Source organism: Dama dama, chromosome 14 (assembly GCF_033118175.1).
Source record: "Dama dama isolate Ldn47 chromosome 14, ASM3311817v1, whole genome shotgun sequence".
In the NCBI taxonomy this organism is placed as follows: domain Eukaryota; kingdom Metazoa; phylum Chordata; class Mammalia; order Artiodactyla; family Cervidae; genus Dama; species Dama dama.
Window position 1 is genome coordinate 33,077,381 of NC_083694.1, and position 13,236 is coordinate 33,090,616.

The following is a 13,236-nucleotide window of genomic DNA, read 5'->3' on the forward strand; positions in this document are numbered from 1 at the left end:
TGTTGGTTATTCAGAAGCGTGTTATTTAGCCTCCATATGTTTGAAGTTTTAACAATTTTTTTCCTGTAGTTGAGATCTAATCTTACTGCACTGTAGTCAGAAAAGATGACTGGAATGATTTCAATTTTTTTGAATTTTCCAAGACCAGATTTATGGCCCAGGATGTGATCTATTCTGGAGAATGTTCCGTGTGCACTTGAGAAAAAGGTGAAGTTGATTGTTTTGGGGTGAAATGTCCTATAGATATCAATTAGGTCTAGCTGGTCCATTGTGTCATTTAAGGTTTGTGTTTCCTTGTTAATTTTCTGTTTAGTTGATCTATCCATAGTTGTGAGTGGGTTATTAAAGTCTCCCACTATTATTGTGTTACTATTAATTTCCTCTTTCATACTCATTAGCGTTTGCCGTACATATTGCGGTGCTCCTATGTTGGGTGCATATATATTTATAGTTGTTATATCTTCTTCTTTGATTGATCCTTTGATCGTTATGTAGTGTCCTTCTTTGTCTCTTTTCACATCCTTTATTTGAAAGTCTATTTTATCTGATATGAGTATTGCGACTCCTGCTTTCTTTTGGTCTCCGTTTGCATGAAATATTTTTTTCCAGCCCTTCACTTTTAGTCTGTATGTGTCTCTTGTTTTGAGGTAGGTCTCTTGTAGACAGCATATATAGGGGTCTTTTTTTTGTATCCATTCAGCCAATCTTTGTCTTTTGGTTGGGGCATTCAACCCATTTACATTTAGGGTAATTATTGATAGGTGTGGTCCCGTTGCCATTTACTTTGTTGTTTTGGCTTCACGTTTATACAACCTTTCTGCATTTCCTGTCTAGAGAAGATCCTTTAGCATTTGTTGAAGAGCTGGTTTGGTGGTGCTGAATCCTCTCAGCTTTTGCTTATCTGTAAAGCTTTTGAATTCTCCTTCATATCTGAATGAGATCCTTGCTGGATACAGTAATCTAGGTTGTAGGTTATTCTCTTCATTACTTTCAGTACGTCCTGCCATTCCCTTCTGGCCTGGAGGGTTTCTATTGATAGATCAGCTGTTATCCTTATGGGAATCCCTTTGTGTGTTATTGGTTGTTTTTCCCTTGCTGCTTTTAATATTTGTTCTTTGTGTTTGATCTTTGTTAATTTGATTAATATGTGTCTTGGGGTGTTTTGCCTTGGGTTTATCCTGTCTGGGACTCTCTGGGTTTCTTGGATTTGGATGGCTATTTCCTTCCCCATTTTAGGGAAGTTTTCAGCTATTATCTCCTCGAGTATTTTCTCATGGCCTTTCTTTTTGTCTTCTTCTTCTGGAACTCCTATGATTCGAATGTTGGGGCGTTCCACAGTGTCCCAGAGGTCCCTGAGGTTGTCCTCATTTCTTTTGATCCTTTTTTCTTTTTTCCTCTCTGCTTCATTTATTTCCACCATTTTATCTTCTACCTCACTTATCCTATCGTCTGCCTCTGTTATTCTACTCTTGGTTCCCTCCAAAGTGTTTTTGATCTCATTCATTGCATTATTCATTTTTAATTGACTCTTTTTTATTTCTTCTAGGTCTTTATTAAACAGTTCTTGAATCTTTTCAGTCTTTGTTTCCAGGCTATTTATCTGTAACTCCATTTTGTTTTCAAGATTTTGGATCATTTTTATTATCATTATTCTAAATTCTTTTTCAGGTAGATTCCCTATCTCCTCCTCTTTTGTTTGACTTGGTGGGCATTTTTCATGTTCCTTTACCTGTTGGGTATTTCTTTGCCTTTTCATCTTGTTTAGATTGCTGTATCTGGAGTGGGCTTTCTGTATTCTGGAGGTCTGTGGTTCCTTTTTGTTGTGGAGGATTAACCCAGTGGGTGGGGTTAGACGATTGGCTTGTCAAGATTTCCTGGTTAGGGAAGCTTGCGTCAGTGTTCTGGTGCGTGGAACTTGATTTCTTCTCTTTGGAGAGCAATGGAGTGCCCAGTAATGAGTTTTGAGATGGGTCTATGTGTTAGGTGTGACCTTGGGCAGCCTGTATGTTGATGTTCAGGGCTATGTTCCTGCGTTGCTGGAGAATTTGCGTGGTATGTCTTGCTCTAAAACTTATTGGCTCTTGGGTGGTGGTTGGTTTCAGTGTAGGTATGGAGGCTTTTGGACAGTCACTTATTACTTAAAGTTCCATGTAGTCAGGAGTTTTCTGGTGTTCTCAGGTTTTGGGCTTAAGTCTCCTGCCTCTGGATTTCAGTTTTAGTCTTCCTGTAGTCTCAGGACTTCTCCAACTATACAGCCCTGATAAGAAAACTTCTAGGTTAATGGCTAAAAGATTCTCCCCCGTTAGGGACACCCAGAGAGGTTCACAGAGTTACATGAAGAAGAGGAGAGGGAGGAGGGAGATAGAGATGAGTAGGAGGAGAAAAAGGGGGACTCAAGAGGAGAGAGACAGATCTACGCAGCTGTCTGTTCCCAGAGTGTTCTCCGTAGCCCAGTCACCTACAAAGATTCACAGAATTGGATTGGGAAGAGAAGGGGAAAGGAGGAAATAGAGGTGTTCTGAGGTAGAAAACAGAGAGTCAAGATTGGGAGAGAATAATCTTCGGTTTAAAAATAGGGCTTCTCTTTTTTTTTTTTGTAAGGTTATAGTGTATTGAAAATGAAAATTAAGGAGTAGTAGAGGAGTACTAGAGGACTTTAAAAGAAATAAGAGAAAAAGAAAAATAGAAAATAGATGAGAAAAAGGAAAGAAAAAAAGGAACAAAAAAGAAAAAAAGAAAAAAAAAAAAACAAAGAAAAAAAAAAAGAAAAAAAAAATTTTTTTTTCCCCACTAATTAAAAAATCATAAAAGTCTACGGAAATGAAAGTTAAGGAGTAATGGGGGAGTAATAGGGGATTTTAAAGGAAAATAAAAGAGAAAAAATAAAAAAGAAAAAAGAAAAAAAAATATTAAAAAAAATAAAAAAAGAGAAAAAAGTAAAATTATATCTAGGAGTTTCTCTGGAGCTGTTGCGGTCAGTGTGGGTTCGGCTCAGTTTCAGATAGCTCCTCGTTCCAGCTTACGCTTCTCGATATCTACAGGCCCCTTCCGGTGTAGTCGGTGTTTTCTAGAGGGATTTTAATCTGTTGCACCAGTCCCTTCTGAAGCGGTTCCCTTTGTTTATTTGGCTTTTGTTTGCCGGTCTCTTCAGAGCCTCATTTCCGCCCTGACACAGGCGGGCGGAGGTGGACTCTTATTCAGGTAGCTAGTTCCGTAGCTCTGCGGGGAGGGGCTTGCGCTGCAGGGAGAGGCTGGCGCTGTGGGGACGGGCTTGCGCCGCGCGGATGGGCTGGCGCTGCTTTCTCTGTCTGCGCTGCTCAGGCTTCCGGCTGTTGTATATGGAGCGCGCCCCGCGCTGCGCGAGGCTCCAGCCCTCGGGTGTTCCACAAAAGCGCGGAAGGAAAAGCTGCGCCTGCTCTCTGTGCCTTCCCCGTCAGAGCGGTCCAGGCAGCCAGGGGCTTGGTGGGCGCACTCTCCCCAGGTGTGGCGCGCCCCCTCCCCTCCGCGGACCCAGTCTCAGTTTCCGCTGGCGCCAGTTGGGTGCGCGCGCCTTCTGCCCTCCGCGTCCCCAGCCCCAGTCCCCGCCCGCGCCGGTCGGGTGCCTGCGCCCTGTGTCTCGCCGCGACCTTCCCCTCCCCCCTGCCTCCTGCCTCCGGCGGAGCTGGGCCGGTCCGTAGCCTGCAAGCTCTTCTCTGGACTTTCTTGGTCTCTTTGTTCTGCGAACGGCCGGCAGTGTGTTCGGGCGGTTAATTTACTCTCCCTCTTTTGGTCTCCCACAGTTCAAGTTGGCAACTCACAGAAGCTCCCTCCGATTGTCCTCAGGGCACTCAGGCCCGGACCCTACTCCAAGCAATGCCGCCTAAGAGCTCCCGGGACGGATCTCCGTCCTTAGCTCTTTTGTCTCACTTTTTATCTTTTATATTTTGTCCTACCTCCTTTCGAAGACAATGGGCTGCTTTTCTGGGCGCCTGATGACCTCAGCTAGCGATCAGAAGTTGTTTTGCGAAGTTTGCTCTGCGTTCAGTTATTCTTTTGATGAATTTGTAGGAGAGAAAGTGGTCTCCCCGTCCTACTCCTCTGCCATCTTGGCTCCTCCCCAATTTTTATTCTTTAATTTGTTAATGTACTATATCACATTAATTTCCAGATATTGCACCATTGTTGATTCAGTTCAGTTCAGTACAGTTGCTCAGTCATGTCCAACTCTTTGTGACCCCATGGATTACAGTATATCAGGCTTCCCTGTCTATCACCAACTCCTGGCACTTGCTGAAACTCGTGTCCATCGAGTCAGTGATGCCATCCAACCATCTCATCCTCTGTCATCCCCTTCTCCTTCTGCCTTCAATCTTTCCCAGCATCAGGGTCTTTTCCAATGAGTTGTTTCTTCCCATCAGGTGGCCAAAGTGTTGGAGCTTCAGCTTCAACATCAGTTCTCCCAATGAATATTCAGGACTGATTTCCTATAGGATTGACTGGTTCAATCTCCTTTCGGTCCAAGGGACTCTCAAAAGTCTTCTCCAACACCACAGTTCAAAAGTATGAATTCTTGGGCACTCAGCTTTCTTTATGGTCCAACTTTCATATCCATACATGACTACTGGAAAAACCATAGCTTTGATGATATGGAACTTTTTTGGTAAAGTAATGTCTCTGCTTTTTTAATATGCTGTCTAGGTTTGTCATAACTTTTCTTTCAAGGAGCAAGCATCTTTTAATTTTGTGACTGCAGTCACCATCTGCAGTGATTTTGGAGTCCCTGAATATAAAGTCTGTTACTGTTTCTATTGTTTCCCCATCTGTTTGCCAGGAAGTGATGAGATGGGATGTTATGATCTTGGTTTTTTGAATGTTGAGTTTTAAGCCAACTTTTTCACTCTCCTCTTTTACTTTCATCAAGAGGCTCTTTAGTTCTTTTTCACTTTCTGCCATAGGGTGGTGTCATCTGCATATCTGAGGTTATTGATATTTCTCCCAGCAATATTGATTCCAGCTTGTGTTTCATCTAGCCCAGTATTTCATATGATGTACTCTGCACATAAGTTACATAAGCAGGGTGACAATATACAGCCTTGACGTACTCCTTTCCCAATTTGGAACCAATCTGTTGTTCCATGTCCGGTTCTAACTGTTGCTTCTTGACCTGTGTACGGATTTCTCAGGAGGCAGGTAAGGTGGTCTGGTATTTCTGTCTCTTGAATTTTCCACAGTTTGTTGTGATCCACATAGTCAAAGGCATTGGCATAGTCAATAAAGCAGAAGTAGGTGTTTTTCTGAAGTTCTCTTGTTTTTTCTATGATCCAACAGATGTTGGAAATTTGACCTCTGGTTCCTCTGCCTTTTCTAAATCCAGCTTGAGCATCTGTAAGTTCTCGATTTGCATACTGTTGAAGCCTGGCTTTGAGAATTTTGAGCATTACTTTGCTAGAACGTGAGATGAGTGCAATTGTTTGGTAGTTTGAACATTCTTTGGCATTGCCTTTCTTTGGGAAAGACAGATAGGTAGATAGATAGATGTATATATACATGTCTTATTTTGTGAAAGGTATGACATCTGAGTCTTTAAATTAAAGCTATTAAATTAAAGGTATGACATCTGAGGCCTTAAATTAAATCATCTCAAAGGGTTTTATCATTTATTAGAATTACATTTTTAGTCTCTTTCTGTGTAGCTTGCTCTTTAGTTTGTCTGCTCTTATTTTCTAATCTTATAATGAGAATGCTTGTAATCAAGCATGTTAAAACCTGCTTATTTTAAAAATAGACTCTGAGTGAATGCTTAAATGAGTTTAGAATGATTTTTTATTATATGTGGCCTTTGTGACTGGTCTTAGCTTTTAAAAACTAGATGGAATTTATCTTTGTTTTGTCGTTTTGTTTGCTCTTTCTATGTCATGTAAAGTTCATGCATAGATCATATCTGAATTAAGATAAAAACAGCTGAATTAATTTTGATCATCACATTTTCAATCTGGAATACAAATCCTGTTTTTACATGGATTTTTAAACTTTTTTCCTTCTGTGGAAATTATGACTTAAGAAAATGGAAGATTTTAAAATACAACCACACAGGTTACTTTTAATTCCCACACTCGTAACCTTGGTCCTTTGAGATTCAACAGACTGAGAGGCAGACCTTAATTCCACACCCAAAACTAGAAGTGATGATTGTCACATGCTGGGGAGCTGAATTGATTAAAGTGAGAGTCAGAGAGGTTTCCATGTCCATCATAGCTGGCCGGGTTTAAACTAGTAAGCTGATCATACAAAGGTTTACAGGCTGATATTAGGTAAAGCAAAGCAGCTTATTCATCATTTCTGAACATTTTGTCAGATGAATAAAGGACAAACAACAACAAAATAAAAGTCATAAAAATGGATCTCTTTTCATGATTCTATAATTGGATGAAATATATTTATTACATGTGAAGAATTGAATAGGTTGGGGTGCTTGGGGGGTCTGATCTTAGGAAAAAAGACTTCCTTTCCTATCTGAATTCAGAACCCATTGAAACTCACAACCAGAGAGTAAAGCAGTTAGAGATCACAGTAGCACCTTGATTGCTGACAAAGCTATTATATTGAAGAGTATTTGTGAACACAGGAGACTTAATCCTAAAACCTAGTACCTAACTGACTACTCACCCACTGGGATGGGCCTCTCTAAATCAGCAGATTTGGATAGGGGCTTCCCTACAGGAAAGAGATGGGCCCTATAGGCCAATTTCTCTTTACCAGTCCTTCTACGTAAGTCAGCCCAGTTCCCCCAGAGTGGAGTGAATTAGGGAACAGAGAGAGGCAGGAGAATTCAGCTAATGGTGTTGCTTTCACATGGAAAAGGGGCATAAGGAGTGGAAAATATACATCTCTAAGTATCAGGGGTGTTTATAGACATCTGAAGTCCAGTGTTTGTTGTCTGCCCATGTATGGTGCTTTATATATGCCAGGTTGTTTAGTAAATTACCCCTTTTGCCCCAACCCAATCCTACAAATATTGTGAAAGAGTAATTATAAGTATTATTACATACATTTTATACATGAGAAAATGAAGCCATGGAGAACTTACTTAGCTCATTCAGAGAGTCGTAAATGATAAGATCTTATATCCATTCTTCCCACATATCAGTTTCTCATGTTAATAAACCTGAAAATACTTATCCAGGCAAGTAAGATTTCTTCATTGAATATTGTTCTGAAGTTGTATTGGTTGATAATTGATTGATAAAACAATTAGACACTGAGGGGAAGAATGGGGGAAGGGATAATTAGGGAGTTTGGATGGACATATATCTTGCTATATTTTAAATGGATAACTAAGAAGGACCTACTGTATAGCACATGGAACTCTTCTCAATGTTATGTGGTGGCCTGGATGGGAGGGGAGTTTGGGGGAGAATGGATACCTGTATATGTATGGCTGAGTCCCTTTGCCACTCACCCTAAACTATCACGACATTGTTAATCGACTACTCCAATACAAAATAAAACTTTTTTTTAATGTTTTATTTTGAATAATTTTAGATTCACAGAAAAAGATCTAAAAATGGTACAGAAAGTTCTCTATATGTCGTTTACTCAGTTTCCTCTAATTCCAGCGTCTTAAATAATTATAGCTTAATTTTCAAAAATCGAAAATTGATATTGGTACTACACTATTAATGAAACCTTACTCAAATTTCACCATTGTTTTCAATATTGCCTGAATTTTTTTGAAGGCAGCAAGTGTATTATATTCGTTTTCACATCCATAGTGCCTTCTGTAAGTCTGGTCTAGAATCTGCATCAGTAACTGTTGTTGTTTAGTTGCTAAGTTGTCTGTCTGTCCATGGAGCTTCCTAGGCAAGAATACTGGAGTGGGCTGCCGTTTCCTTCTCTAGGGGATCTTCCTGACCCAGAGATTGAACCCGCATCTCCTGTGTCTCCTGCACTGTCAGATGGGTTCTTTACCACTAAGCCATTTATAGGATCATAAATGAATATATTTTGAGATTCATACTGTTCATACAACATATGTATGTTTGTGTGTATATATGTGCCATAGGTTTAGAAGCACATACAAAAGTCTGAAGCTGTGATTTGAACAAATGTTATTTAGAACTAAATTTTATATTAGACTTGGTAAAGCAAAGCCCTTTAAAAATGAAAAATTTTCAGAAACAGAAGAGAATGTATGAATCAAATTGAAAGAAAAATACATACCTTGGAAGGTAGTAAATAGGCAAAAGGCTATCATGTGACATTTGTCTTATTAATTGTGCACATGTGTGTTCATGCATGTACATTTCATACCTCACTTTAGTGAATGCCTGAACAGGAGAAGCAACACTTTCTGGCAATTAGTCCTCTGTTTCTAGGCAGATCACAGCTTGTAGAAATTAATGTTAAATCAAATCATGGAAGCTCTCTTGTTTGAAGAGGAAATCCAGCCTGATGCTTTTAAGTCTTCTATTTTCTTTTGCACTGAGTTCAAGAGATAGCATTAATGAAGTGTGGATTTTATTATCACAATATTTTCTATCATTTATAACCAAAGAATGTGAAAACAGGAGAGAGGCAATATTCTAAGCACAAAATTATTCTTAAGCTTAGTGGACTCAAAAATAGCCACCTTTCTGTTTTCTCAATCATCTTTTAACCAAACTGACATTTACATGATAAAGTGTAGAAAGACAAAAATATGGCATTATTCTTAGCTAAGCAAAACAGATATACAAAATTATTATGAGAACTATTTTTTTCCTCAAAAAGTTCAACTTATAAAATGATTTAATCATTTTATTATTGTTATTTAGATGGAAGACGTCATAGCACGCATGCAAGATGAGAAAAACGGAATTCCCATTCGTACTGTCAAAAGTTTCCTCTCCAAGATACCTAGTGTCTTCTCTGGTAAGTCTACATTCAGTGTAACACTATTTCCTCCAACACTTTCCACAAAACTATAAAATCTGTTCTAACCATTTACTTAATGAAGCTCTCTCTAACCCATTATTCAATAATTATTTATAAAAGCTCATGACATGGTCAACATCATGTTGGATACTTGACATTAAAACAAGTCAAAACTGCAAAGAAAATCATAATCTTACCAAAATTTAATTGCAAAAATGTAATAAATAAATGTGAAATAGTAGAAAATAATATTAAAATAAAGATGTATGAACCAGTATGATATAGATTATATACAGAAGTTAGGAGGGTGACTGAAATCAATGAGGAGTCCAGAAAGGGTTCCTAAAGAGTAGTGATAAGCTGAGTTTGAAAAATGAAGAATTTTATCAGGCTTAAGACTACTGCTGCAACCAACTCTGCATGTAGAACTTGGAGGGACTAAACTGCTGAGAACTGGGTGGATAGACGGGAACAGCTAGAGTTGGGTCAAATAATGAGGGTCTTTGAAAGCCAACCGAAGAGTTTAATTCTGATACAGTGGGAAATATGGAGACATGTACAATGTTTGCCGAGAATGTTATGATGAACGTGCTTAGAAATATGTGCTCTGGCTCCAGGAGAGAGTGAATGGCCAAGCTCAGGAGACACGGGTGTGCTCTGGCCCTGGCTTGCACAGCTTAGAGAAGAGAACAAAATCAAAAAGACTAAAGCCTTAGCAGTGATTAAGCACAGTAAGGAGGCTGGTGCTGAGCATGTGGAGGGGAGGGTGCTTGATGAGAGTCATCAGCAAGAGTTGTACAATGCTTCCTTGTGAACAAGGATCAAAAGAAGACCAGTGATCAGAAAGAATTCAGCCTTGGGACTATGCTAATAATTAGGACCAGAACACAAGTAGGCATGCCCAGATGTTGGTGTTTAATAATTGCATTGCTCTCAGATGAAAGAGAGAGCAATGGAGCAGATGAGGGCTGAAATAGAGTGATATTTTGCTCTAATGAAATGTATTCTTTTTTTCTGCTGTTACTGTCTTTTAAGCCCACTTTGTTCTAGTTTCTTGTTCTTCCTTGGTGATGCCTTATATTTTCCCACATCTGGGACTTCCTTCATCACTCACCCACTTCCAGACTTCCAGGTCATTCTGACCATTAAATAATGTCCATTCTTCAACGGTTATCTCAGAACACTCTTTGGAGAAAACTATTCTCAACTTTTTTCTCTGTTCTATCAAAACATTTGTTGTTATTGTTTTGCCTCTATTATTATACCTCACCTTGGCTTATAGTTATTTTCTCTATGTCCTATGCATGCGTGAGTGCTAAGTCACTTCAGTCGTGTCCAACTCTTTGTGACTTTGTGGACTGTAGCCTGCCGAGCTCTTCTGTCCATGGGATTCGCCAGACAAGAATACTGGAGTGGGTTGCCATGCCCTCCTTTAATACATCCTGTATCAAGTAAATTAAACTCCTTGCCGTCAGTAACTCAGAGTTAGCTTTACCTTTAAACACAAAATGTGAAAACTACTTGTTATTTTGTCAACCATTGAAAAAGAGAACGTATCTCCTTAAAATACGTGAATACAGGGTCTGTAAGCTGAAATGCATTCAGAATCCAGGCACATAAGTTCACTAAGTTTCCCATCTGAACTGGGATTGCGGTCAATTCAGTAGTGCGTAGCCAGCTTCCCTGGTGGCTCAGTGGTAAAGAATTCACCTGCCAATGCAGAAAACATGGGTGTGATCCTTGATCCAAGAAGATTCCGCATGCTGTGGAGCAACTAAGCCCACGCACCACAGCTATTGAGCCCATGCTCTAGAGCCTGGAAACTGCAACTCCTGAAGCCAAGGTACCCTAGATCCCGTGCTTTACAACAGACTACAAATAAAGAACAGTGAGAAGCCTGAGCACCACAGCTGGAGAGTAGCCGCCACTCGCCACAACTCGGGAAAAGCACACGCAGTAACAAAGACCCACCACAGCCAACAATAAATAAAAATAAATAAAACTTATTTAAAAAATAGTGTATAGCCCATCCAAAGGCCTTTCAGTTCAGGAGTTTTCCTGACAATATACATGTGCAAAAATGGCTGAATGTAAAAGGATTGCCCATCAGTTTAAGCTGATCTTCAGGTTTGAGTTATCTACTATAATGGCAAATTTAAAATTTTAGTTGAGTTCTTCAAGTAACAATGCCTCATACAATTCCAATACAATTCCAGTATAATAGCATATTAGAACTCTGGATTGACAATATTAAATATTTAATTAAAAAGCAAGAATGAAATTGAGCCGTGAAGTGTCTGATATTGTTTTAAGTTTCATTAATATACACCAACAATGTTCGTTGTGAAATAAAGAGAATGTTCAATGACATTGTTCATATTACTATAATTAGTTTCTAATTATCATTCTGTGTTTCCTAGAAACATTTAGGAGCTTTTTGTTTCACAGTTTCAACTAGAAGCTCTGTTGTAGATTTAATTTGTATGTCTAGTATTTTACCAACCTCTATGTACTGATATCCCCAAATTATAATGGTCTGAATCCTCTCTACTTTATTAGTAGTTTTTGGTCATTTTTAGTAATTTTCCTCTTCTATTTCTTATGGTGATTTGGAATTAATTCCTGTAGTTTTTGTGGCCTGACTTGCTACCTACTGCTTGCTCTCCTGCCTCTTTTTGCTTCTCCTTCTCTTTTCCATCTTTTACTGCAGAGTTGCTAATGAAACAAGGAATCTACTAACTTTAGGCCCTTATGTCAATCAGAAACCAACTGTGATGAGTGATGCAATGTATGAGAGGAGGGTAGTGTGATTGTTGAGGGAAGGAGTCTGTTTTGTACGGACCATTCCATGAGGGAAAAACTATCTCAAATATTGTTAGCCTATTTCCTTCAGTTTACCCATTTACGCTCCCTAAAGCCTTGATGAACAAAGCAGTGTCCATGAACCAGTAGTATCAGCATCACATGGGAACTTATTAGAAATACAGCATCTGGGCCCTTTCCAGACCTACTGAATCAGAACAAGAGTTTTAACTAAAGTGTAAGAGGTATATCCAGTAGTCATGTATGGATGTGAGAGTTGGACTATAAAGAAAGCTGAGTGCCGAAGAATTGACGCTTTTGAACTGTGGTGTTGGAGGGGACTCTTGAGAGTCCTTTGGACTGCAAGGAGATCCAACCAGTCCATCCTAAAGGAAATCAGTCCTGAATATTCATTGGAAGACTGATACTGAAGCTGAAACTCTAATACTTTGGCCACCTGATGTAAAGAACTGATTCATTGGAAAAGATCCTGATGCTGGGAAAGATTGAAGGCGGGAGGAGAAGGGGACAACAGAGGATAAGATGGTTGGATCGCATCACCAACTCAATGGACATGAGTTTGAGTAAACTCTGGGAGTTGGTGATGGACAGGGAGGCCTGGCATGCTGCAGCCCAAGGGGTCGCAAAGAGTTGGACATGACTGAGCGACTGAAATGAACTGAACTGAAGAGGTACTACCAGACTTGGTTCCAGGCCAGCATTGGGTGCAGCGGCCAACCTGTCTGTGCAGATCTTTCTAGTTCCCTTTCAGGGCCCTGCTTATTTTTTCTGGAATCTGCCCTCAGTCAAGCCCACCCCAGTTTGCCTATTGGTTCTTTGTTGTTTTGGTTTTGTTTTGATTTATATCGCTTGCAGTAGGGATTCGAAAGAAAATCTAGTTCCTTCTATTTCGTTTACTCCAAGCCAGGAGCCTCCTCAAGCTCTAAGACTGAGGGATGTTAACAGTTAGGTGGAGTTACCCGACTCTACTAGGCAGCACCCGTGCATAATAATATGTCATGATGACCAATAATGCTCACATCTGCCTCAGGTGAAAACAGCTGTATTTTGAACACGATGATGCAATTTCATCTTCTCACAGCATCTGGGAGCCAAACTCAGAATCATGGCTGTTATACAGATGGACTGCGGAGATTTTTTGTTTGTTTTTCCCTAACTCTTGATAAATGCTTTCCTCCAGCTAAACATCCAAGACTTCTCTATTTTGGTTTTGGAGTTGTTAATTTTAGCCTCCTGGTTTCCATGGTCCCAACATCAGAAGAAAAATATTTGGATGAACACTCCACGCTGATCTCTTGAGCTATGGGATAGATGTCTTTGGGTAGGACAGTGTCCCATCACAGCATTGTTTTTTCCCCAGAATTGCCTTCCCATTTTTCTCCAGAATTGCCTTCTCAATTTCTTAAGATAGGTTAGGTAGTTCCATTGGTGTTACATGACTAGACCCCCTCAAGTTCAAGGGGTTAGATCAGTGGTGGCCATTTGAATGTTCTCATATGCTGGACATTCAGTATTTCACTT

General features: G+C 39.7%; 1 protein-coding gene across 2 annotated transcripts in view; it reads left to right on the plus strand.

Annotated features, from left to right (window-relative positions):
- RGS7 (regulator of G protein signaling 7) overlaps nt 1-13,236 on the plus strand; it is a 450,036-nt gene that overhangs the window by 252,417 nt on the left and 184,383 nt on the right. For both annotated transcript variants that reach the window (XM_061160269.1, XM_061160270.1), the window contains exon 3: nt 8,793-8,889. In XM_061160269.1, coding sequence (XP_061016252.1) covers nt 8,793-8,889 — 97 coding nt within the window. The remainder of the gene's footprint in view (nt 1-8,792; nt 8,890-13,236) is intronic.